This window comes from Protopterus annectens, chromosome 14.part0, assembly GCF_019279795.1.
Source record: "Protopterus annectens isolate FY-2018-M chromosome 14.part0, PAN1.0, whole genome shotgun sequence".
NCBI lineage: Eukaryota > Metazoa > Chordata > Ceratodontiformes > Protopteridae > Protopterus > Protopterus annectens.
In genome coordinates this window covers 941,616,103-941,641,861 of record NC_056748.1, presented here as the reverse complement: position 1 = coordinate 941,641,861, position 25,759 = coordinate 941,616,103, and the positions used below count along the sequence as shown (strand labels likewise).

The 25,759-nt window shown below is 44.4% G+C and overlaps 1 protein-coding gene across 2 annotated transcripts in view; it reads left to right on the top strand.

Annotated features, from left to right (window-relative positions):
- LOC122789358 (dual specificity phosphatase 29-like) overlaps positions 1-25,759 on the top strand; it is a 337,207-nt gene that overhangs the window by 276,975 nt on the left and 34,473 nt on the right. For both annotated transcript variants that reach the window (XM_044056747.1, XM_044056746.1), the window contains exon 4: positions 19,968-20,188. In XM_044056747.1, coding sequence (XP_043912682.1) covers positions 19,968-20,188 — 221 coding nt within the window. The remainder of the gene's footprint in view (positions 1-19,967; positions 20,189-25,759) is intronic.

Genomic DNA, 25,759 nt, shown 5'->3' with positions numbered 1-25,759 from the left:
ACCGACAATACACACTCTCACTCACTACAGGGTTCCAATCCATGGCTGGACATTGTATTAACCCTGTGGACACATACATGGTACTGCCATGCACCGTTATGTCCTAGGACACGGTCCCAATGTCACCTCAATCTCCGTGGTTGTTGTATCCGCAAACCTGGCTGTTATATGTCTCTGCAGCAGCACACTGCATTGACTGCTAGCCCGTTCATGGGCGTTGTGTACCCTGACCACCACACTACCACATCTATCACACTACACATGGGTGGTACTGCATTGCACGTATGGGGCTGCATTTGTACACCCATGACTGGGCCATTCAGTATGGCACTGGGCCACATCCTCACATACATGCTCCACACACTCATTGGCGACCTCCATGCCTTTACTGGCACCCTTGTTGGGCTTCTGTGCGCCACAGCACACCACATCCACATGCTGGCCACCTGTCATACCATTGCATGGGTGGTTGGTGTGGTACAGAGGGTGACAAATCAGACATTATCCGCTCTTTGCCCTTCAGCACCGTTCCACATTATGGTATTGCCAGTGTCGGCATCCAGCATCACATCGTACCCTATGTCTCAGGATGTGTCACCATGTGACTCCTGTGCAGGTCACACAGTGGTGCAGGCATATCATGCTAACTACAACATGTCAGGTACATGTGACATTGCACAGTCCTCAGTCATGTGGCCCCTCATGCTCACTATTTGCTTACATACACTACATGCTGTCACAGAGTACTGTCCATGCCTACATATACCACATCTACATACCTGGCAGCATTGTAGCTCAACCTACTCATACTGCTAACAACCATACAGGTGTCAGTGTGGCAGATATATCATGTAGATGTCATTGCATCAGTTACATCACACATAGTGCATACACATCACCTTTGCATAGTGACAGTCATGCACTGTGTATCACATGGATACTGTCCCCATACATGCATATCACATTGTACATGGTTGCTGTACACACACATGCCCCACATGGTGCTGTGGTTGCCATATTCCACTATGGCGTGGGTACACATGTGCAGGGCCACACATTTCTGGACTGTATGTCTAGCTGATACATTGGGTGCACTTGTACCTGTGCCATACACACATGTACATGCGGGCAGTGTTACAATAACACATGTGTGGTGTACCTTACACAATGGATACAACTTTACATGTCACAGTATAGTCATGCCGTGATGTCTACCCGGCTCAGACAGTTTACATATGCAAATGACAGTCGTGAAACACATCTGTACTCACCTGCATACCACTAACACAGGGGTGTCATCTACTCTGGCATGGGCCATGTTCTCCACATTACTGATGCATGTAGTACTCCTACATGGCGTTTGCAGTGGGCAGGGTGAATGGAGCACTCCTGCATGTGTGCACACATGCCACATTGCTCAGCCTGGGCGTCTGTGTGACCTCCGCAGACTGGACACACACCGTGCTGTGGGACATAGGTCCTGTGCACATCCCACAGGGACACACTGTGTCACTGGTCATGTGATAGCTCCCTTGCTGGTAGGGTGACACAGACCCATGGTACCACCACAGCGGAAGTACTGTATAGACATACAGTTGACATCCACCTCTGCTGTTCAGTGGACACTACTGTGGGGGGGGGTGACACTACTGTGTACATTGCACATGTGTTTACACGGCCCTGCCAGACATCATTGTTGCACACATTGCACCTGCTACAGAACGTTTGGACACGGTTACTTGCTGTTCCCTCCATTTCGGGTACCTATTCTGCTACTACTCTGTCCCATATGTGCAGGCCATACATATCCTGTTTATGTACATAACATTAGGCCATCCCTCCATCATGCATGCTATGCCTGTGATACTGTATATGATTTCTGAACATATCCATCATGACAGCTTTGCATTACACATAATTGACATGGTCACCCCTACTGCGAGGCATACGTGCGCGTCGTGCGCACATTCCGTAAGACATCGGCGGTATATGCGCATACACATGTGTGCTGTGACACTATACATACATGTCCTATCCTGCTGTGACACTTCATTGTTGGATATCCACTGCCAGCATCAGCGTGGGTGGTGGCATTGTTCTGTGTTTGAAATCCCTATGGCGGACCTTGGGTTATCGGCTGTGTACATGTTGTCCCACTGCTGTGCACCGTTGTCCACAGTCGTTGGTATGCTCAGCGGCTTAGCATTACATAACCACCTTTCACCACTCTCTGCCTGATGGACAGGTATCTTCACTTACACACACCATTCACATACAGTGCAGATTCGTCATACGTATCATCGTTACACACCAGTACATCTCGTGGGTTCGACATACCTTTCTGGCCTTTGGTTCTGTATTCGTCACTACTTGCTTGATACTCCTTGTTTTGTCTTCACTATTTGTTCGGTATGAACATACGGTTTGAATATCAGGGAGTCTTCCTTATATTCGTCGTTACCTGAGGCATGTGGGTTCATCACGCCAATAGCTGTTCCTCGGTGTGTACTTATCGCATATCACGGTGATCCTCCTCCATTAAATGCGTTCTGGCGTCGGAACTAGGCCATGGTTCATTCCTCGTGTGGGCGTTGGTTATTTGCAATACCTTAGTGGGGATGGTATGTATTGTATCATGTTTGTGTGACTGCATCCGCTATGTGTGGTGTCAGGTACATTTCGCTGTGGTGTTAGCCGTGGATTGTGTGTGTTGGGTATGGTATTTTGTTCGACATGTGGGTGTCCGTGTCCAGGCGGCGTCTGTCGATGGCGTTGTGCATTCAGATGTGTAACATAGCTGTTATATTCCTGTACACAGCGGATGCAGGGATGCATCAGCTGCTGCTAGTGTTTCCCAGCGGCTTGTTGCGGGTATGCGCTGTCATTGACTGCCTGTATGTTTTGCTACGGTTTCGGCTGGTATCCCTTTGATATGTGCGATGGGGTATATCTGCGGATGTGGGTGGCCAGTGCGGGTGTGGGTCTTGCATTTATACATACCGCGATATGCTTGTGTGTGTGCTCCATCCCTGCTTGGGGAGCTGCAGGTTACCTGTCTGTTGTTCTGGGACTGTTTGTTTTGTTGATGTCGTGTGGTGTCGGTATCGCCTGCATGTGTGCTTCCTGCACGTATTCCTCCTTCACATCGGTTATATATCTGCGGTTGTTAAATGCGTGCCTACTATCCATTGGCATTTTGTCACTGATAATTCACGGTGATTGTGGTCCTGTACTTGGGGCGGCCTGTATGCTACCGGTTGCCTCCTATTAGTGTGGCTTGCTTACTTAACAGTCGTGGAACACACAGCGGTATTCACGGGCGGTAGGTGGCCACGATCGTTGCGGGATAGCACATGCGTATTTTCGCCGTACATGCCTGATGCTGTGTAGCGTTGCCGGCGTATCGTGTTGAGTCTACCATATGGCGCCATACATACGGTCATGGTTTGTACATCGTCCTTTGAATCTCCTGTTGGCTATGGTCCTGTGGTACATTCTGGGACATTTCCGCTTTGCATCGTTTTACGTCGCCACGCGCCTAGCCACTGAGGAGCTGTCACTACTACTTTGTGGGTACTGCTGTACATCGCCTATGTTTCCTGTACTGTATGCCTCGCATGTTATTCCTCCCCGCCTGTGACATGTCACCTACATACACATTTTACAGTGGCACACACATTACACACACACAGCGGAACACCCGACAACCTCACCTCACACATACACATATTGCCGCCATAGCTCTCAACCTTCCATTTCCAAAATGAGGAACACACACCTTCATAATATGGGACAAATGGGCAAAATGTGGAACACATACTAATGGCTTACTAACAACTTCAGCTAAGAAGGTCATAGGATGGTTAAAATATGCTGATTTACTTATAAAGAAGAACCTTTAATGAATTAATATGATTAATTTCTATTTACCAGGATTTCATTTCAATAAATTCCTAACAATGAATGTGTGACAGACTATTTCAATGTGGAACTTTGAGGAACATGAACTGTTTTAGACCCCAAATGAGTCGTTCCTCATAATGGCGTACACTTGAGAGGTATGATTGCCGCTTCGCACCGGCGGTTTCACACAGTACCTCGTTGACCGCATCGCGGCGGTGTGTACCTCCGCATCCATATCCTATGAATATGACACGCACATATCCGTTACTGTACCGTGGCCTGGCGATCATCCCGACCAGCGGAAATGCATTCATGAAGGTTGACATTCCAATGGCTGGCGGTTCCTGCTCTGCACACCCACCCGGATGATGGGGTTGTCGTTCACTATGTTTACTATGTGGAGATTTCGCCTCTTACTTCTCTGTAAACTTGCATCCCTGGGATTCCATATTTACCTGTTGTACCTTATATCTGTGTATGTGTACATATATTTCTCGTGTGTGATGATATCTATCTCCGTATCTGTGTATGCACATAAGTACATATGTGGTCAACTTAGCGAAAGTGGCAGCATCTGACTCGCCGTCTGCTGTAGGACCGGCGTCGCGGTTGAGGTGTTGGCGTTCCATGCTCCGCTGGCTATTGGGTGTGCAGTGTTTGGGTGGTGCCTATGTTGGAGTCACACATCGTCCGCCCATACGGTACACATTACGGGCAGACATGTTTGTGTGGCGTCCATTTCACTGTGTGTGCAGGTAGGGAGGTGTCAGTCCATGGGGCCTACGCTGTCAGAGTATGTGCTATCGTTCCCTCTTTGCCAAGGCATAGGCATATTGGTGCGCCTCCGTCTACCTACTGGGGCTGGCACAGTGTGTTCATGGCGCTGAGCGCCCTGTGCCTGTGCTTGCCTTGGCAGTTGTGGCGGGCTTGGTGGCCCTACACCATTATGTCCCTGCAGCAGCTGTTTCCGCAGAATCATATTGTGTAGCATACAACATACTATGAATATGTGGGCACATGTGCCTGGAGAGTACTGCAAGGCTCCACGGATGTATCCAAGCACGGAACCGTGATTTCAACATCCCAAACACACGCTCTATGATTATTCTGGTTTGTGCGTGTGCCTCATTATGGCGTTCTTGCATGTGTGTGTGTGCATTTCTGATGGGTGTCATCATCCACGGCTCCAGTGCATAGCCAGCATCCCCACAAGGTGACCTTGTGTGATGTCCCCCCTGGCAAATACCTGATACAGCTGTGAGGCATGCCAGATATGGGAGTCGTGGTAGCTTCCAGGGCTGCCAGCACACACATCCATGATAATGCCCTGCGCATTGCACACGACCTGGCAATTGATGGAGGGTATCCCTTGCGGTTTATGTAGCGTCTACCCTGCTCCCGGCGGTGACTTGATTTCTATGTGCGTACAGTCTATCGCACCCAGTACCTCCGGGTATTGTGCCACACGGTGGAAGTGGCGCATATTGCTAGCCAACTCCTCCTGAGATCTGGGGAAGTTTATATACTCATGGGCATGTCGTAACATGGCATCCAGGAACTGGTGTAGTACCCTGGATGCTGATGCCTGTGAGATGCCCATTATATCCCGGTTGGCCTTTGAAAGGTACCTGTAGCCAGTATTCGCAAGCTCACACATACCTTTGTGTCCACTGGGATGGGCTCCCCTCTGTTGTCTCTTGTTCTCAGGCGTGGCGGCACAGCTCCACTATTTGCTGTAGCGTGTCCCTGTCCACCCTGTAGCGTTCTACTATGTCCAGGTCTTGCGGCCCCTGGTAGGTGACCCTTGCTCTGAACACTCTCCTTCTCCTATGAGGCCTCACGGTGGTTGTCGGCACCCTCCTCCGCAACTCCGTCTGTCTCTGACACATACCTATGCATCACGCCACGGCGGCACCCAACATATACATATTAAAAGTTCCCGTGTGTTTACACCCTACGGTGCGGCGTTTGGGAAATCGCTGTGTGTTGTGTGCATTCACACTTTATACTGTTGTGCTGTATACCGGTGATGTCATTGGCTGTCTCTGTGCAGCCGTATCTGTGGTTTATCTTCCGTGTTTTACCGTTGCAACTGCAGCGCTATTGCCTTTAGTGTTACATTACAGTTGCCTGCATTGGCTTAGCTTTGCATCTTACATTACTGCTTCTGCGTTGCACCTACTATTGCCTGCAGTGCATCCTGCAGGCACATGGCATATGATGCATTTTGTCTGCCGCCGCCGTTATGCTACCTCTGTACTTGGCTGTGCTATTTCGGTTCTTTGCTCTTTGCATTTCTACTACATCCCCTACTATCTTTGCATTCCTATGCCTCCCCTTTCCCGTTTTGCGGGAGTCTGCATGCAGAGTTGTCAGCTGCCGCCGTTTGCCCTTCCTGGATTGATTGGTGTTGATTGCTCATTACGGCTCCAATTACACTGCTTCCGCATTTCCTCATATTCTCCGCATTACCTTCCTATATCCGTGGTTGTTGACGGGGAGGCCGTCACATGACTGGGTTGGGGAGCGTAGTCATCCTCGTGCACATGCATCTGTGCGCGCATTATGTACTCTCAGTGCATCTATTTCCTCACCGCCCGGTCCTGCTGCTGTGATGTGCATTGTACAGCCCATGTTTGCTGGCCTCCAATGTGCTTCCTCCTACAGTGGCACACCCCTCTGCGATTGACATGTATTCCGTGTAGGCCACTCCTCGGTATACTACCGCTGCGCCGTTTGCTCCATCCTTACACGGCGCGGTTTGGCGATTCACTATTATCTGCCTCATTTGCATGGCATTGACTGCTAATACATGGTTCTGGCGCAGAACACTGCCGCCACTCCTTGACAACCCTTGCGCTGGGGTTGAGGCTTTCCATACATACTATGGTGTGTGGTGGCTGTGCAGCTGATGTGTATTATACTGCTCTTTTAGGACATTGTCATATTATTTCATTGTTTTGCACCTTCTGTGCACATATCCGGGGGTTCTGCTGTGGTTTCTGCGTACATAACATTTATGTCATTATTTACATTTTGTGCATGTTTTCTTTGGACATTCTCGGTGCCTTTCGCCATTGGCATATTGCACCTGTATGATACCTGACGTTGACAGCCTTCCATTACTCCTTGGTCATGTTTGGGTAAATGTAAACCGTTTTTCTTGGTTTACATTGCCGTGCCCTTACCTTCGCCTGCGCCGCCGTGGATCGATATTTGCCTTCATTTGCATGGTGCAATACCGCACACAGTGTGTTTAGCATACCTACGCCGGGGGCGGCGCAGGTCGGCGCCGCCCGGTAGTGCGCGTGGGATTGGTTCATACCTGAATCGCTCGGTGGCCATATTTGGCTTTATAACGCCGACGCTATGCGGGCGCCTGGCGCAAGGTTCATGAATCCCGGGGGTAGTCTATAATAAGATTTCTAATAAATGGTTGGTTATGTAAAGAAACAGGGATGAATAATGGAATAAGACAAGGTTATAGTATCAGTGGTATATTATTTGCTTCAGTTATAAATATGGTAATAAGTAAGCTGAATTGTAAAATGGAAAATGCAAAGTATGTAATGCAAACAGGTGCAGATATTCTAGTTTTGATCACATATGCTAATGAAATTATTATTAGAATAACTAAAATAGTTTATGGAAGAAAGAGACATATTTTCTGTAGTAGATTGTTTTAAAGAAATAGGTATGATGCAAAATGATAAAAGTAAAGGTTTGGAAAATAGGATAAATATAGGAGGAATACAATTTACAATGAAAGGAATTACATTTTTGGGAATAACTTTTGGTAATAAAATAGTAAGTGGAACACAATGGAAAATGTTTTGAAGGAATTGAAAGAAATTTGTTGTTTATGGAGAAAATCATAGGATCATAGGAGGTCACTAGGTTAATGATCCTAGGGCCCTTACAAGCCTAGCCAAGTTCTTACCCTTATTTCCACAATCAGCACCTATTGCCCCTGTCCAAGAGGGACACAAGTAAAACTACTGGGGTGAATTTACAGTTGCTTATCCAATCATCCAGATTGTGTTTGAAGAGAGCCAATGAGGTCCTCTGCTTGACATGAAGTGGGAGTCTGTTCTTAAGGTGTGGTAACCTCTGGGAGATGAATCTGTCTTTCCAGCAGGTTCTATTAATGTCACTTACCAGGTTAAGGCCTTAATAGCAAGTAATCTGTGTGCCATTTGACTTATGGATATGCAGCATTTCCAATAAAGCAGGGTCATAGATTGCCTTATATGCAAGGGAGAGATCACCTCTGAGTAGTCTGTATGAAACAGAATAAAGTGACAGCGATTTCAGAGGATCTTCACAGGACAGATGCTGACCTTGAATTTTCCTTGTGAGGAACCTTTGTGGTCTCTCCAATTGCTGCAGGTGCTTGGAAAGGTACATACCAAAAGGGGCATTGTACTCAATTATTAACCTGATGAAGGAAGAGTACAGGGAGGTTTTAGCTTCTTTTTTTTCTGAAGGCAATGCTCTTACTTATGAGAGGAGCAATATAAAATGCCCTTTTTACCACTGTGGAGACATGGTGATCAAAGGTAAGGTTGCTGTCTACCTGTGTGCCCAGGTATCTCACCACTGAGTGCATACTTAGGGTGTTGTTATTGATGTGGCAGGAACATTGCTCTTACTGAAAGGGATGATAATACATTTTTTTGCATTGAGTTTAAGGCCATGACTTTGGCACCAATCATTTGTTTGTGTAAGACCCTCATGTACGATGGTGACATCATTAGGATATTCTATGACCGCTCTCAGTTTGCAGTCATAAGCAAACTTTGCCAGCCACAGACCTTTAGTTATAGCTTGTACTTCAGAGAAATAGATTCCAAACAGTAGAGGTTCCAGGACTGATCCATGTGGAAAATTAGAAGTTATGTACCTACCATAACGTTCCATGTTAGTTGTCTTCTCTCGCCTTCTTTCTTGCTGGATGGGTTCGGAGCCGATCCTCGGCTCCGACTCGGCACTTGCTAAGCTCGAGAGTCACTTTTACCAGCTCGAGGCAGCCCCATATCCCATGATGCAAGGCGGTAATTACCCAGATCTCGTTTGGAATCTAGAGGAAAAAACTGCCTACCAAAAACAAACTTTCCACTAAGGAAAGATGAACAACTAGCCTAAAAGGCTGTAAAGGGAAACCAGGTAATCAAGGCCAAGAACTAACTGGTGTCCAAGGAAGAAGAATCTTCCAGAGAAAAGAGGAGATCAAGGTCTGTCCAGGCAAGGGGGACAGGAGGGAGGGACGCAAGAAAGAAGGCGAGAGAAGACAACTAACATGGAACGTTATGGTAGGTACATAACTTCTAAATGTTAAGTTGTCAATCTCGCCTTCATTCTTGCTGGATGGGACCGCGTCCCTAGCACCTCTATCCTGGGTGGCTCAATGGAACAGACTCTTGAGAACTGTGGAACCAAAGCTTGCCCTATCCCTGGAGGCCAAATCCAATTTGTAATGAGAAACAAAGGTATGAGGAGTGGCCCAAGTAGCTGCTGCACAAATAGTATCTAAGGGCAGCCTAGCCTGAAAAGCTGTAGAAGTGGCTAGGCCTCTTGTGGAATGTGCTTTAGGTTTTGAGCTGAGTTGTTTGCCCCTACGTTGATAAATGTCAGAAATGGTGGAAGATAGCCATCTGGATAAGGTCACTTTAGAAACAGGGAGACCTTTTTATTTTCAGCATAAGAAAGGAAGAGTTGATCAGATTTCCTAAATTGCTTCGTTCTGTCCAAGTAATATCTAAGTTGGCGGTGAACATCAAGATAATGCAATTTTTTTCCGCCCTGTTAGAATAATTTGGAAAAAATACAGGAAGATCAATGGATTGGTTTAAATTTGTCCTAGAAGCAACCTTGGGCAAAAAGGACGGATTGGTTCTCAAGGATACCCTGTCCTTGTGGAAGACCAAATAGGGGGGACGAACAGATAGGGCATGAAGTTCCGACACTCTTCTAGCCGAGGTAATGGCGACAAGAAAGAGTGTCTTCCAAGAAAGAAACTTTAATGAGCATGAAGCAGCCGGTTCAAAAGGGGGAAGTATCAAGGATGCCAGCACTAAATTTAGGTCCCACTGTGGTGGAGGATCCCTAACAGGGGGCTTTAGAAGGAACATCCCTTTAAGAAAAGCTTTACAAAGCTTGTGGGACATAATGTTGTGGTCTGCAAACCCAACATGAAAGTTGGAGATTGCTGCCAACTGAACTTTGACTGTGGAAAAGGAAGAACCTGAGTGAAAATTTTCCGCTAGAAAATCCAAGACTGACTGAACTGGGGCAGTAAAAGGATCTATGTTCTTATCCTTCGCCCAGAGGGAGAAGCGTTTCCACTTACTAGAGTAAATCCTCCTGGTAGAGGACTTAAGAGAAGCTACTATAATGTCTCTAATGGGGTTAGAGATCATGGGAAGCCTGGCTAAGGAAGGAAGTGGAGCAACCAAGCTGTGAGGTTGAGGGAAGTAACGGACAGGTGCAGTTGACCCGACTGGTGGGTCAGAAGATCTGTTACTGGATCCAGATGCCAAGGCTGCACCAAGAGATGGCGATGAAGGAACGGGAACCAAATTTGTCGAGGCCAGTAAGGGGCAATGAGAATCATTTTGGCTCTCAAAACAGAAGCTTTCTGGAGTACCTGTGGAATCAATGGAAAGGGGGGAAAAGCATAAAGGAGTCCCTGGGGCCAATCTTGGGTAAGAGCATCTCTGGGGGGATGGCCCAGAAGTGGGAAGAGAGAAAAGAAATCTAGGCATTTGCTGTTTTGAGAAGTAGCAAATAGATCACAGCATGGGCGGCCCCACTTCTGAAAAATCTCTTCCACTATGGATTGCTTGAGAGACCACTCGTGAGGCATGAGTATAGCTCTGCTCAATCTGTCCTCTATTATGTTGGTTTTCCCAGGGATATGCGTTGCTACCAGAAACCGATGAGAGGAGATCGCCCATTGCCAAAGTCTGAGAGCCTCTCGACACAAGGGATAGGACTTGGTTCCACCCTGCTTGTTGATGTACCACACCACGGACATGTTGTCCGTGTGAACTGCAATAGTTCCTAAGGGAAGAAAGTCGTTGAGGGCTTGCAACGTTAAAAGCACTGCTCTCATCTCTAGGACATTTATGTGCAGGTGGTATTCGAACGGTTGCCACGTGCCATGAACCATCCTGCCCTGATAATGCCCCCCCACCCGATCAGGGAGGCATCCGAAGTGACTGTGGCTACCGGGGCCGGGGGAACAAATGGTCTGCCCTGATGGACTACAGGAGAGGAAATCCACCAGGATAGATGGTTCTTGCAGGTCTGTGTCACTAGGATCTTGTGACGCATGGGAAGCTACTGGAAGGACCATTGTGTGAACAACATCCATTGTAGAAGACACATGTAAAAATGGGCCAGAGGAAGGAGTGTGATGGCAGAAGCCATGAGGCCCAACACTTTCAAAACCAGCCTGGCTTGTACCTTCTTGCTGGCAAGGATGATCCGAACATGGTTTTGGATATCTAGGATTCTCTGACTTGTTAGGTTTGCTGACATCCGAGTAGTGTCTAGATTTGCGCCTATAAAGGTAATAGATTGGCAGGGCGATAAGGAGGACTTTTCGAAGTTTACCGAAATTCCCAATTGACTGCAGAGACGTAGGGTGTAGTCTCTGGCTCGGATGAGTTGATGCCTGGTGGTGGCTGAGAGGAGCCAGTCATCGAGATACGGAAACACCTGGAATCCTAGACGTCTCAGGTGAGCCGTGACCACTGCCATGCATTTGGTGAACACTCTGGGGCTGTAGTGAGACCAAAGGGCAGGGCTCTGAATTGAAAATGACTGGTCCCCAGCCAAAAGCAGAGAAACCTTCTGGAGCGTCTGTGGATTTTTATGTGATAGTACGCATCCTGAAGGTCTATAGAGCACATCCAGTTGTCTTTGCCCAGAAAGGGCAAAATCGATTGAAGTGTGACCATCCAAAATCTCATCTTTTTGACAGACTTGTTTAGTCTGCTGAGGTCTAATATTGGTCTCCAGTCTCCCGTCTTTTTGGGGACCAAAAAGTACCTTGAGTAGATTCCGGACTCTAATTGATCTTTTGGTACTGCCTGGATAGCTCTTTTCTTTAGAAGATTTGACACCTCTAATCTTGCAATTTCCCTTAGACCGGGTGGTACGTCTGGAAGGGGACCTTTTTGAGGGAAGGGGCTTTCCTCGAAAGGAATTTTGTAACCCTCGGATATGATCTACTGTACCCATTTGCCTTAAGAAAGGGAAAGCCAGGCCTCTGGGTACAGCGACAATCTTCCCCCGACTGCCTCCAAGGGTGGGCAGTCGGGCAACACCTCAGGGATGCTGGAAGGTCTTGTCAGAGAGAGGCTCTCTGGAGCCCTGGTTCTGCGGACCCCCTCTGCCCCTAGGGCGGTGTCTGTTATTATTACCCCCTCTGTCTCTGGGGGTAAACTGACCACGTGTGTCAGGCGTGACTCCTTGTGATTTCCGGAACCACATTTTCCCTCCCTTCTGACCTTTGGGGTAAGGTCTAGAAGGAGTGGAGAAACGGACTCCTACGGCAGAAAGAGTCTTGCCGTCTTGCTCACACCTGGTCAATGTGTCCTTCACCTGAGGGCCAAACAAAGTTGACCCATCAAAGGGAGAGTTTGTGAAGGATGCCTTAAAAGGGTCTGCAAAATTACAGAGCCGCATCCAGGACTGGCGTCTGAGAGCCACTCCTGTGCCTGCAGCTCTACTCACCCCATCGGCTGCATAAGAAATGAGCCGCATGGAGGAGTTGGTTATGTAGTTAAGGATTCCCAGCTGAGAGGCAATCTTTTCCTGAGCCCCTGCTGCTGAAGGATCCTGTACTACTTCACCTAATTCTTTAAGGATGTCCCTTTGAAGTCTGGTGAAGTGACATAAATAATTCAGCGAACGCATAGCAAAGGTCGCTGAGGAAAACATCCGCTTACCATACCTGTCCATAGTCCTGGACTCTTTGTTAGCAGGATGGACTGGTACGGAAGGATCTGCAAGTTCCTTCTTAGTGGCGGCGGCCACCACCATGGCATCAACCGGGACACCTTTAGTAAGAAACTGCTTTTCTGCGGGGGCCGTAATAAATTTTGAAGGTCTCCTAGGGACTGGTTCCACCAAATCAGGAGATGCCCACGCCTTTTGAGCTATAACTTCCATGAGAGGGTCGAAAGGCGGAGACACCCAGGAGGTGGAGGGTCGAGATCCAAACGCCTCCAGGTATACCGATTCATCCTCGGAGGGGTTAATGGAGGGCCAGTTCCCCCTCTGTTTCAGGAGCTCAAGGATGTCTGAAAAGGAGACATCCTCAGAGGGGGATCTTGGGGACCCCTCCGACTCAACTAAATCAGTATCCGAGGTTGTAGACTCAGGGGAGTCTAAATGCTTCCTCTTGCAAGTCCTCTTACGCGGGGGTTCACCTGAAGGATCAGGAGAAACCTCAGAAGAGGAAGTTCTTCCCAATGGGGAGACCTGGGGCGAAGGATCTCCGGGTCCGGGAGCAAGAGAACGGGAAGAGGCATCTACAAGCACCGTAGAGGGAGGAGCTAAAGGAACCGACTGCTGGCTAAGCTCTGGGGCTAGCACACTCCTCATCACCTCGAAGGCTCCCCTCCCAGGGAGGGCCGAGAGATCCCGCTCCGAAGAAACAGGGATTCCCGGTCCCACCGAAAGGGAAGGCTCCGAAGCAGATGTCGGGGCTGAGCTCACCAAGGCCGAAGCCCCGAGAGGGAGAACGGGGTCGGACAAGGGTCCGATGCCACTCGCCCCCTCGGAACCGACCAGGGAAGCCCGATGCCCGGATCCCTCCAAGGAAGGTCTCAAGGAGGAGATAGGAGTCGAGGACGACGGAGCCGAAAGGTGTGGCATCGGCTCCGAAGCAGCAGCAGTCACGGTACCGATAATCTCCGGCTCCGAGCTCTGTAGGAGAGTCGAAGGAGGAATTTCAGGGGGATGTAGAATAGCTGACGTCTGATGAGACGGGCTATGGAGCATCTGGGCTAGTGCCTGTGATTTTAATAGCCTACTTACCACTCTCTCTAAATCGTGGTCTGAAAGCCTGGAAGACCTCGATGATCGGCTCCGATGGCTCCGCTCCGAAAGCAAGGGAGAGGCTGGAGCCGAGTGAATAGATTCCAAAGAAGGAGATCTAGACCTCTTTTTGGAAGGAGCCATCGGAGCCGAAGAACGTTCGGCTCCAGGCGGAGCCAACAACTTGTCGGCTCCGAGAGGAGATAAAGATATCTCGGCTCCAGCCGGAGCCGAAACCTGTTTCGACGCAGGGGTGTCGGAGCCGGACGGAGCCGACACCGGTGCCAAAGCCAAGGTATCGGTGCTGATGATGATCGGCGCCGACATAGGGGCCTCCAACAAGGAAGGATCGGCTCCAGATGGAGCCGATGTTGACTCCGGCGGAGTCGGAACCAAGACCACAGACTTGGACACCGAAGCCTGGGTCTTGGGAGGTTTAGAGGACTTCCCGGAGCCGAGTTTAGCCGGGGAGCTCTCTGGTTTAAGTAGACCCCTAAGGATCAACTTATTCCTACGTTCCTGCAGGACTCTCTGGCTAAAAGAATGACATATAGCACAGGAGTCCTGCAGGTGTAGGGGTCCCAGGCAATAAATACAAGAAGTGTGACCGTCTGTCAGAGACATCTTCTGACAGCACGAGTCACACTTCTTGAAACCTGAGACCCTGGTATCTTTAGACATATCTCGGTGTTTAAACACTCACACACACCAATCAGTCCAACCAAGACACTAACACTAAAAAATATTAAACACAACTAATAAAAATTAGTTATTAATTATAGAGAAACAACACACACACACATCTGAGGGAAATCCTGACAGGAACTGTGAGGGTGGGAAAGGCCTAAGGACCGAAAAACTAAACTAAGGGAACTAGGTGAAAAAGGGGTATGGAGCTAAGTGAATACACTGAGGTTGTAGAAAGAAGACTAAAAGGACCAAAAATTAGGTTTTTAAAAGTCTTAAACCTGACCAAAAGCTAAAAAAATATCACTTACCAGGAGCTGGTAAAAAGGATGACCTCATTAGCGAAGCGGCAAACGAGATCTGGGTAATTACCGCCTTGCATCATGGGATATGGGGCTGCCTCGAGCTGGTAAAAGTGACTCTCGAGCTTAGCAAGTGCCGAGTCGGAGCCGAGGATCGGCTCCGAACCCATCCAGCAAGAATGAAGGCGAGATTGACAACTTAACATCCACTGATCACAGGTCTGCTCTTTGAGGTGGATTCCCCTATTTTGACTATATGTGTTCTATCATTGAGCCAGTTAGCAACCTATCTAATGCTATAAGGGTTAATACCTAGCTGGGTAAGTTTGCCAATGATGCCTAAGCGGGTGATAGTGTCAAAAGCCTTGGTGAAGTCTAGGTAGGCTGTATGCACAGATTGTACCTCATCCAGGGCCTTGGTGGCTGTCTCGAAGAAGTCCACCAGGTTTAACAGGCATAATCTCCCTTTGAGAAATCCAAATTGAGTAGGGTCAAGTGTATGGAAATTACCTATATCTTTGTTGATAAGGTCCATGATGATTTGTTCCATGGCATTGCAGATAAGGCTAGTCAGGCTACTAGATATATAGTTCTAGGGGTCAGTGGAAGCATCACATTTGTGCAGGGGGATAACGGTGGCCTTTTTCTATTCAACTGGGATGAAGCTGGTGCTTAGACTATGAATGAAAAGAGTACCCGATGGTGTTGCTAATTATTGTTTGAGCCCATGTAGAACACAGCCTGGGATGTTATCAGATCCCATAGATGCTGTGTTTTTGACCTTAGAAATGGCATTTATGACTTGCTCTTTAGAGATACAAGGTAGAGGACAGGTGGTAGGGATGTCATGGGGTACATGTGGCAGGAACAGGGTAGTGAAGTTTTCACAGAACCTGTTGGCTAGCAGGTTAGCTATGTCCACAGGCTCAATATATGTGGTATCATTAACTACCAGTTCAGCACAAATCTTGGCCTTTCATTTTAGGATATGGATGTAACTATATAATGCCTTATGGTTGCCCTTAGTTCAGAAAGCTAATTTGGATTCATAGTTTGCTTTGGAGGACTTCACAAGAAGTCTTATTTGCTTGTTTAAGCTGAGGAGGGAGTGTTTTCAGTTTAGAGCTCGCTCCTTCTTGCTCTTAGACAGCAATTTCTTCCTCTTATTGTAAAGCCTGTTAATGGCAGTTGTCCACCAGGCAGGTTTGGTCTTCCTTGAGGACCTTGTTTTGGTCCTGTTAGGTATGGCTGAATCAGTACAATTATACACATTTGTATAAAGCATTGGTGTAGAACTATGCATAGTTGCCAGTTCCTTCTGGGGGGAAGGTACAGTGAAGCTATTTATACCATTCCGTCAGAGGTTAAAATCTGCTTTGGGGAAGTATTTTAGTTTAGTTGCTGCTGTGCTGCTGGATGGGGGGGGGTCAGGTGTGATAGTTACTTCGAATGAGACTGATCTGTGGTCAGCTCTCACCAGGGAAGGCATCACAGTGGGGGTGCTACAGTGGTTCCCCATATTGGTAAGCACTAGATCCAGGATGTTGCCACCCCTTGTGGGGGTGTCAACCAGCTGGTCCAGGGCATTGGAGTTAACAAAGTCGAGGAATCTTTGGGCAAGTAAGTTTGGACATGAGTAATTTACCCAGTCAATGTATAAGTAGTTGAAGTCACCTAATACCATGGTGTTTGGATGTATGTTGATATACTCAGTAGATCCAAATAGGCAGAGTGGATGTCCTATTCATGGAGGGGGTCCTGTACCTGGCAATGACTTGAATATGTGTCCTCCAACAGTTAATTGCACTTTAAGTATCTCCAGGGAGTCATGCTGTTTAACCAGTCTGGAGGTGTATTTATCTTTAATGAATATTGATTTACTGCATCCTTTAGTTTTCCTGCCTTCACTTTGTGGTCTTAATGTGTGGAAGGAGGTGTAGCCCAATATGGCTGGGTTGGTCTCCCCAGCCTTGAACCAGGTCTCCATGACTGCATAAATGTCGATGTCTTCCAAGGTGAGGACTGCTTCCAGTGAGTGCAGTTTCATGTTAAGACTCCTAGCATTTAGCAGCATAAGCTTAGGATCTTAGGATCATAGAAAATTACAAGGCTAATAGTCCTGAGGCCATTATAAGCCTAGTCAAGAATTTAGCTCAAAATATAGATTCACTTATAAGAAAAAAGTTAATTTGATAAATTCATTATTAATTGAAAAGAGAGCATATTTATCAAGTGTTTTTATGATTCCAAGAATGTATGAAAAAGAGCTATTAGAAGCATTTTACACTTATATGGGGATCAAGATTAAACCCAGTAAAGAAAGGCGTATTAGATATGAATAAAGATGAAGGCAGACTGGGATTATTAAATTCAGTGGTATCTGTACCGTCATAGGTTCATAGGTAGGTACTAGGCTATTGGCCCTAGGTCATAATTAAGCCTAGCCAAAATGTTTCGGCTTGCACCTCCCATGTGATTTAGTTTCCTGAGGCTCTGTCAAGCAGGGCCACAGAAATGATTCCCAGGGTGAATTTCCTGTTCCCCATCCACTCATCAAGATTCTTCTTGAAGAGCACTAATGAGGAGCTCTTCCTCACGTATATGGGGACCTTATTCCAGAGCAGGGAGAGTCTCTGGGACACTAATCTGTCCCTCCAACAAGTCCTGTTTATTGTAGAGGTCAGGTTAAGGTCCCTAGAGCATGTAGCTCAGGTAGATTGGGTTTTCCTTAGGTGGAGCATTTCCAGCAATTTGGGGTTTGACATAGCCTTGTATGTCAGGCAGAGATCACCTCTGAGTAGCCGGTATGCAACCGAGTACAGTTGAAGTTTTTTTAGCCTGATGGCATAGGGCATCTGTTTTAGGCCCATTATCCTCTTGGTGAGGTATTTTTGAGGCCTCTCCATTTGTTGCAGGTGTCTAGTAAGGTACATCCCAAATGGGGCAGTGTACTCAATAATGTGGACAATAACTTCCTTTTTTCTAGATGCAAACCCCTTTGTGATAAGGTGGGCCATGTAGAAGGATTTTCTAACCACCTTAGCAATGTGGTTATCAAAGGAGAGGTTACTGTCCACCTGAGTCCCTAGGTCTCTTATCACGCTCTCTGTGTTAAATGAGCTGCCACCTATGTGGTAATTTGTAGGTACTTGTTTTTTTTCTGAAGGGGATGACAATGCACTTTTTGGCATTTAGCTTGAGGCCATGATTTTGGCATCATGTATCTGTTTCAGTGAGACCCTTTTGAAGGATATCTACATCAGTAGGAGTTTCAATTATGGCACCCAGTTTGCAGTCGTCTAATCTGTAATAAAGTGTTGAAAAAGATAAATGAGAAAAATGAGAAATTAGTAATAAGACTGATTAAGTACAAGTACAAAAATGTGGGGAGATAAAAAGAAATAAGAGAGAAAAGGAATGTATTAACGGAGAAAAATTAAAAATGTGGAAAATAAAAACTGATAAGATACAAGATGATCAGAAAACATGGTATAAGCATATAATGATACAATATTATTGTGTTAACCCATGGGAAATTTACCAGAAGAAAAGATTAAAGCTATAAAAGAGAAAAAAAGTGGTGTAATAATAAAGTCGAATGTCAGGATTTTCTGTAGACACTAGGGATAAGGAAACTACCAGTGAAAGGAAATATGTATTATAAAAATAAAAGTGAGAGAATAGATTTGTACTGTGGTAAAGAAGAAACCACAGAACATTTTTTGAAATGTAAAAGAGTGAAAAAAATATGGGAAAATTATGTGGAGAACTGCAGAATAGTTATATAAATATAGATATAATTGAATATGGATATTATAAGAACAGAAACAAGGAATATGAAATAAGAAGGGACAAAAGCCATTTTATGTAGCATGGGTAGTTTGGAAAGAGAGATGTTGTTTAATGGGAAATGGATATTATCAGCAATAAAAAAATCAGATGGTTATAGAAAAAGAGTAGGAGTCTAGTTCAAAGAACAATATATATAAATAAAAAAAGAATGTATAAGATCTAACCTTACAATCTAGATCCAGATCTAACTTTACAACCCTCCCTGCAGCTCTTTAAACAAAGGCTCAAAAACATCTTAAAACTCACTGGTTATGTCCCAGTTGCAACCCTGACTAATTCCTCTGCTCTCTCTACTGCTATCTCTGTACTGCCTCCTCATACCAATCATTACTACTTCACCCCTCTAGAAGTAGTATTTATCTCTAGTAAATTAAACTACTTATGTTATTAATGTTATTCTTCTGAATGTACTGTATCTTATCTCAGATTTCCTTTCTGCACAGTGACTAGCTTATTCTGTATGACTATAGGACATTAATGTCAATTTTTCCTCTCATTAATATTCATTACTAAGTATTTTTAACATCCTTTCTTTGTATAATTTTACTTGATATATTTAAGTGTTATATTATCTCTGTGTTACTACTGAAGCTATTCTCCCAGGCCTCCACTGAAAATGGAAATATATCCAGCTGGACTAGCCCGGTTAATAAATGTAAAATAAAATAAAATAAATAAATAAGGAGGAAATTATGTAAAAAAGTGAGTAATTATGTAAATTTGTAAGTATGTATAGAGTTATGTAAAAATGTAAATAATATGTCATGTAAATAGAGGACACTACTTTTTTGATACGTGCCATGCGATCTTTTACATCCACCTGACCTACTATCAACTCAAGTAGACGAGACCTTGATTAAATGTCTCATCCAAAGGACAACACACACAGGAGTACAGTAGCCCTCCTTAGGCACTGCAGTGTCAGCAATCAATCTACCCTATCTGCTGTGGGAATTTGAACCCACAGCCCACTGCACCAAAGCCGTCTGTGCTACCTGTTGTACCACAGACAGTGTCAATGTTATGTTTTTTGTTTTGAACACTAAACTGTACACATCATTATTTCAGAAGTTATTCTGTGATACATATAATTTGCTTTATTAGTAGATTAAAGTGCAATGTACAGTTTCAAACTGGCAGAGTCATACTGTCTATGTTGGTTTTTTTTCACAGATGGGCTGCAAGAAACAAGCAGCTTCTCCAAAGTCACTCTTTTACTCATATTCTTAATGCAGCTGATGGAAAATACAACATCAACACAGGAGCCAGTTACTACAGAGAGCTTCAAATAACATACTATGGAGTGGAGGCCTTTGATTCTGCTTCATTTGCAATCAATGTATTTTTCTACCCAGCAGCTAAATTTATACATGAAGGGCTTAATGCTCCTGGAGGTAAGGAAATCATGTACTTTATTAATCTCTGACAGACAACATATAATGACACTGCTTGTAGGTGTCCAGTTCCAAGTTAACATATTACAAATAGGGATTTAGAGCTCATCTAAGACTGTAATTTGAGGTAGCGCTCATATTTACCCTGTACAAAAAAAGTTAACATGATTTCTTGTGTCGGGGTATGATACCATGCACAGAGTTTTATTGGGAACTAGCTACTCTAGCTAACCAAAATGGTTAAAGTATCTGCAAATTCTAAGACTTTAGACTCTCACCGAATATTGCAAACAAAAACAAATTAACAAAATATGAAAACAGGAGAAGAATTGCAATGTGAAGATGTTTTTTTTTTTCTTAAGGGGGTAGAAAAAACATGTGTTTACTGAAGATTAATAAAGCTATAAGAAGACTATTCATAGCTGATGACCCAAGTCTAGGTGCGGAAGAGGACATGGGGTATACAGAGTGGTAGAAATAGTGTTTGATTTGAAGTCAAATAAGACTGGGGGACACAGAGTTTGAGTAAAGAAAAGTAATGAGTTGTAGTGGTGGTGCAGTGATGTACAAAAGCAGAAAAGCCTATGACAAGGGAAGACAGAGACCTTTAAAGGTATGATGGGGGTGGAGATGATAGTCATGATAAGAATAAACAGGACCAATGTTACAACAGAACAGAATGAAATAGATTGGAAATGAGAGACTAAGGAGGAAAGGATAGTCCTTTGAAACATAAATGGACTAGGAGAAGAGGATTTTGAAGGGCAGAGATTGATCAGATAAGTTTTTGGACAGTTTCTATTGGCAAAGAAATGAACTGTAAGTTTACAAAATGTGAGAAGTGGAGATATAAGTGGATTGGATAATTGTGCAGATGTTCAAAGAATAAACAATGACAAGTGTAACATTTGGGTTTTTATACCAAATAACTAAAGAGGCAGACACAAAGCGATCTGCACCTAACTCATAAAGATTGCTGTTGCAACTTCAACATAATCCAATGAGTAATACCAAGTACAGAATGTTGTATCACATGGCCTTTTTACTTCCTAAAAAGGTGATAAGATCTTGAAGAAACACCATCATACAGATCATATATCACACTTCTCTTTTTACATTTATTGATAATCCCTTTGAAAATCAATGTATTTTAAATAAATGTGTGCAATATGTCTTAATATTAGACATTTTTCAGATTTTCATCTGGTAAAATTTAATTTTACTTGGCAACATAAAGTACAACATTGTTATGACTTAGCAGGTTTTCTGTGCCTTTTACAGAATAAAAACTGTCAGTATTACATAATGGCATATATTTAAATCCTCCATATACATAATATTTAGTATGACAGACAACAATCATATTAGAGGTATCTGCAGTGATATATGGAACTTCATTATCAGAAGACAATTCTTCAACAGTCTTACTAGAGACTTTAATATTTCATTTATGCCCATTATCTTATCAAAAGGATATGACAAAGTTTCTTCCAGCCCTTCTGATAGTGTCATGTTATGGAATCTTGATTATAAATTATCTCAGCTAGTCATGCTTTTAAGCAACATCTGTTGATTGCCAAGAGAATCCCTAGTGGTTTATTTCTACAATAATACTTTTGTTGTTTGCTGATTCTACTTTGGTCTGTCTTGAACTGAGCCCTGTGTTGGGGATTTAACCATGAAATAAATACAGACATTGTACATTACAGTGTACAATCCATCACAGTTCTGGTAGCAGACAAATACTTTGTAGCAGAGTCTTCATTAAATGTTTCATTAATTGAACATTTCTTTTCACTTGGCCAACATACTATACATAACATGGGCTAACAATAAACTGACACTCTTTTTTCTTAAAGAAAATTTTAATTCTGTACTTGAATACAGAGCAACACCAGCTGGCTGGCATAACAATGCAGGTATACTGGGACTTCCAAGATGGCTGCACACTGATCAACAGCTTAATTTCAACTTTCCCAGTGAGAAAAAAGAAACCAAGAAATAAGAGCTAGTAATTTTGCAAACTTGAGTGAAATTCAGTTACTGGCCAGTAAATGCACTGCCTATATGCCAGCTAAGAAGAGATTTATAGAACCTAAAAGAAAATCAACTAGAAAAGGTAAAGAAAAACACTGGCTGGGAATAATGCTGTAGCTGTTCAGCAAAAAGCAATTTAAGCTCCAGCTTTGGTACAAGAGATGCCTGCCTGTAACTTAGAGTTAAAAATAAATCAAATGCATTCAGAACTGATTAAAATAAATGCAATATTAAAAGAGTATGTTGACTCAAATAACAAAAGGCTGGAAAATTTGAAGCTTTAGTTAGCTATTTAGATTAGCCAATAAAACTGCAATAACCAGAGGTTAAAGTGAATAAAAAGCTGACTAGGTATGAAACTTCTCAATAAGAGCTGTTTTAAAAAATGGTAGAGTTAGATGACAGAGCATGAGATTTTCTGTTTTACCAAAGAAACTGGAAGGAAAAGACTGTACTACAGGCACTCATAAAATCGTCTAAGGCCAGCTTCGAGAGAAAAATTGCACAGGACACTAAGGATAATCACAAGGCTTTCTTTAGTTATGTTAGGAACCTGGGTGGGAATTCCCAGATATGCTCAGAATTAGTCCAAAATGACAAAAAATACACCGAACCCATAGACATTGCCAACATCCTAGCTGACAGGTTCAGCGCAAACTTCTCCCCCCCCCACCAAAAGGGCTAATATCTAACCCAGCAGAGTGCTGCCCCCCTGACATCTCAGATGCTCAGGTAAGAGCTGCCCTCTCCAAAGTAAGAAACACAGCATCAATGGGACCAGACGGTGTCCCGGGCTGCGTCCTACATGAACTCCAAGAAGAGCTAAACCCAAACATAAAACTACTGTTCAATCTCAGCCTTACTACAGGATATGTACCCAAAGAGTGGCATACAGCAACAGTGGTCCCTCTCCACAAAGGTGGTGCCTCAACGGATCCTGGAAACTATCGCCCCATAAGTCTCACTAGCTTGGTCTGCAAAGCTATGGAAAGGATCATCATGGACCTTATAAATAAAGATATTGGGGACCTACAGACACTGGATCCTACCCAGTTCGGCTTTGTTAAGGGCAGATCCTGCCTCTTAAACCTGGTCGATTTCTTTGAAACAGTCACCAAGGCCATTGACAAGGGGAAGGTGGTCCACACAGCCTACCTGGACCTCGCAAAAGCCTTCGATACAATACCCCACTCAGGCATTTTAGATAAGCTCACCAGCTTAAATATAAACCCCTATGTCACTAGATGGGTTGCAAACTGGCTCAAGGACAGAACCCACATGGTTAGAATAGCTGGAGCCATGTCAGACTCCAAACCAGTTACAAGTGGCGTCCCACAAGGCTCAGTCTTGGGACCTCTCTTGTTCGGTATATATTTCTCAGAGGTACAGGCCAACATGGAAGGACTGTGGCTGACCAAGTTTGCAGATGACTGCAAACTGGCTGCCATAATAGACTCTCCAGCCGACACAAGCATCCTCCAAAAGGGCCTCATAGAAACAGACAACTGGTGCCAGAGCCATGGCCTCAAGCTAAATGCCAAAAAGTGTATAGTCATCCCCTTTGGCAAAAACAAAGTGCCCACAAATTACCACATAGGTGGTAATCCATTAAGTACAGAAGAAGTAATTAGGGACCTGGGGACCCAAGTTGATAGCAATCTCTCATATGACAACCACGTGGCCAAAGTGGTTAGAAAAACATTTTATATAGCCCACCTAATCATGAAGGGATTCACATCTAGATCAGGGGAGGTCATCGTGCCTCTTTACTCATCCCTCATCAGGTCCATAATTGAGTACAATGCCCCTTTTGGGATGTACCTTACCAGACACCTGCAGCAACTGGAAAGACCCCAAAAGTACCTCACCAAGAGGATCAAGGGGCTCAAACATATTCCATATGCTGCCCGGTTAAAGAAACTCCAGCTCTACTCAGTGGCATACCGCCTGCTCAGAGGCGATCTGTGCCTGACGTATAAAGCCATGTCCAACCCGGAATTAATGGACATGCTGCACCTCAGAAAATCCAAATCCCATCGAGCTACGCGCTCGAGGGACTTAAACCTCAGCACTGAAATAAATAGGACATGCTGGAGGGACAGATTCATAACCCAGAGGCTCCCTTCACTCTGGAATAAAATCCCAGTCCAGGTTAGGCAGAGTCCCTCATTAACTCTCTTCAAGAGGAATCTTGATGAGTGGATGGGAGATCGTAGGTTTACCCCGGGTATCACTTCTGTGTCACTGTTAGACAGAGGCACAGTACACTAACCTCAAAAAAGGGCATAGCAAAATTAATTTAAAATGGGTGGCGAAAGCCATACACACTCTGGCTAGGCTTATAAATGCCCTAGGGCAGATAGCCTAGTATGAACCTATGAACCTATGAACTTTATAAAAGTACAAATAAGCAACTGAACTTGGATTCCACAGCAGAATTTATTAACTGAAAGGGCACACTGAGTGCATGCTTCAAACCTGGCCATGAGAAAGCAGCCAAGACCTGTATTAGTAAAGCTGCAATCATTCCAGTACATAGAGTTGATCCTGGTAAAACTGTGGCAGAACAGCAAAGTATTAAAGATTAGAGACAGTAGAGTGTTTGTAGAAAATGATTATTCACTGTACACCAGGCAGAAGAGACGCAAATGTATCCCAGCAATCAAGGAATGTTGAGATAAAGTTGTGAGATTCAAGCTACTATATCCAGCTACCTTCAGAATATTCTTTTCCTGGAGGATTAAAGACATTTTTGATGCAAAACAGGCTAAGGAGAAAATACAAAAGTTTCTCCAACAAAAACTGAGCCATCAAGCAGAAGGGGACTCTCCTTCTTTTTCTTCTATCAATAAAGCTCATAGAGACACTTTGCCAGTGAAACCTTTTCCAATGTTTCAAAGAGAAATTCTTGAGACACAGAAAAAAAGCAAAGGAGTTGACTAGAAGACTCAGGAGTAACTTGGACTTCAACTAGAGTCTGGTGTTGGCAGATGGAGATGAACAGGAAGAAGATAAGCAACACTGAAATTAGTGAATAAATGTGAGATTATAAAGCATTTTCATGTGATAAAGATATTAAAATAAGCAAGTACTTTTTTAGTTTTAAGAAATATAGGCACTATAATGTGAAAAGAGAAAAAAGGCTGGAGAAAAGCACATTTAATTTAATATCCTGTAATCTTGAGCTTTTGTGGTAAGGGGTGGGGTGTAAACGTGCAAAGATAATGTTATATGTTTAGATGAGATGTTTTGTCTTATTTTTGCATAGGTGAATGTCTGGATTAATGCCTTGGCTTAATCAAATAACAAGTGTTTTCCATAAGTAAGTAGGCTTAAAATGAGACAGAATGAGGAATGTCATGAGTGACACTGTTTCTTGCTATGCATTGATATTAGCTTGTTTTTGTTTTCCTTTAGCAAATGTTCAGTAGGATTTAAGAAGTTTGCAAATGAAGGTAGCTGCACATTCTGTTCTTATGTTTCCATCAAAATAAGATGTCTGCAGGTACAAATAATTAATATTGATAGTTCTGA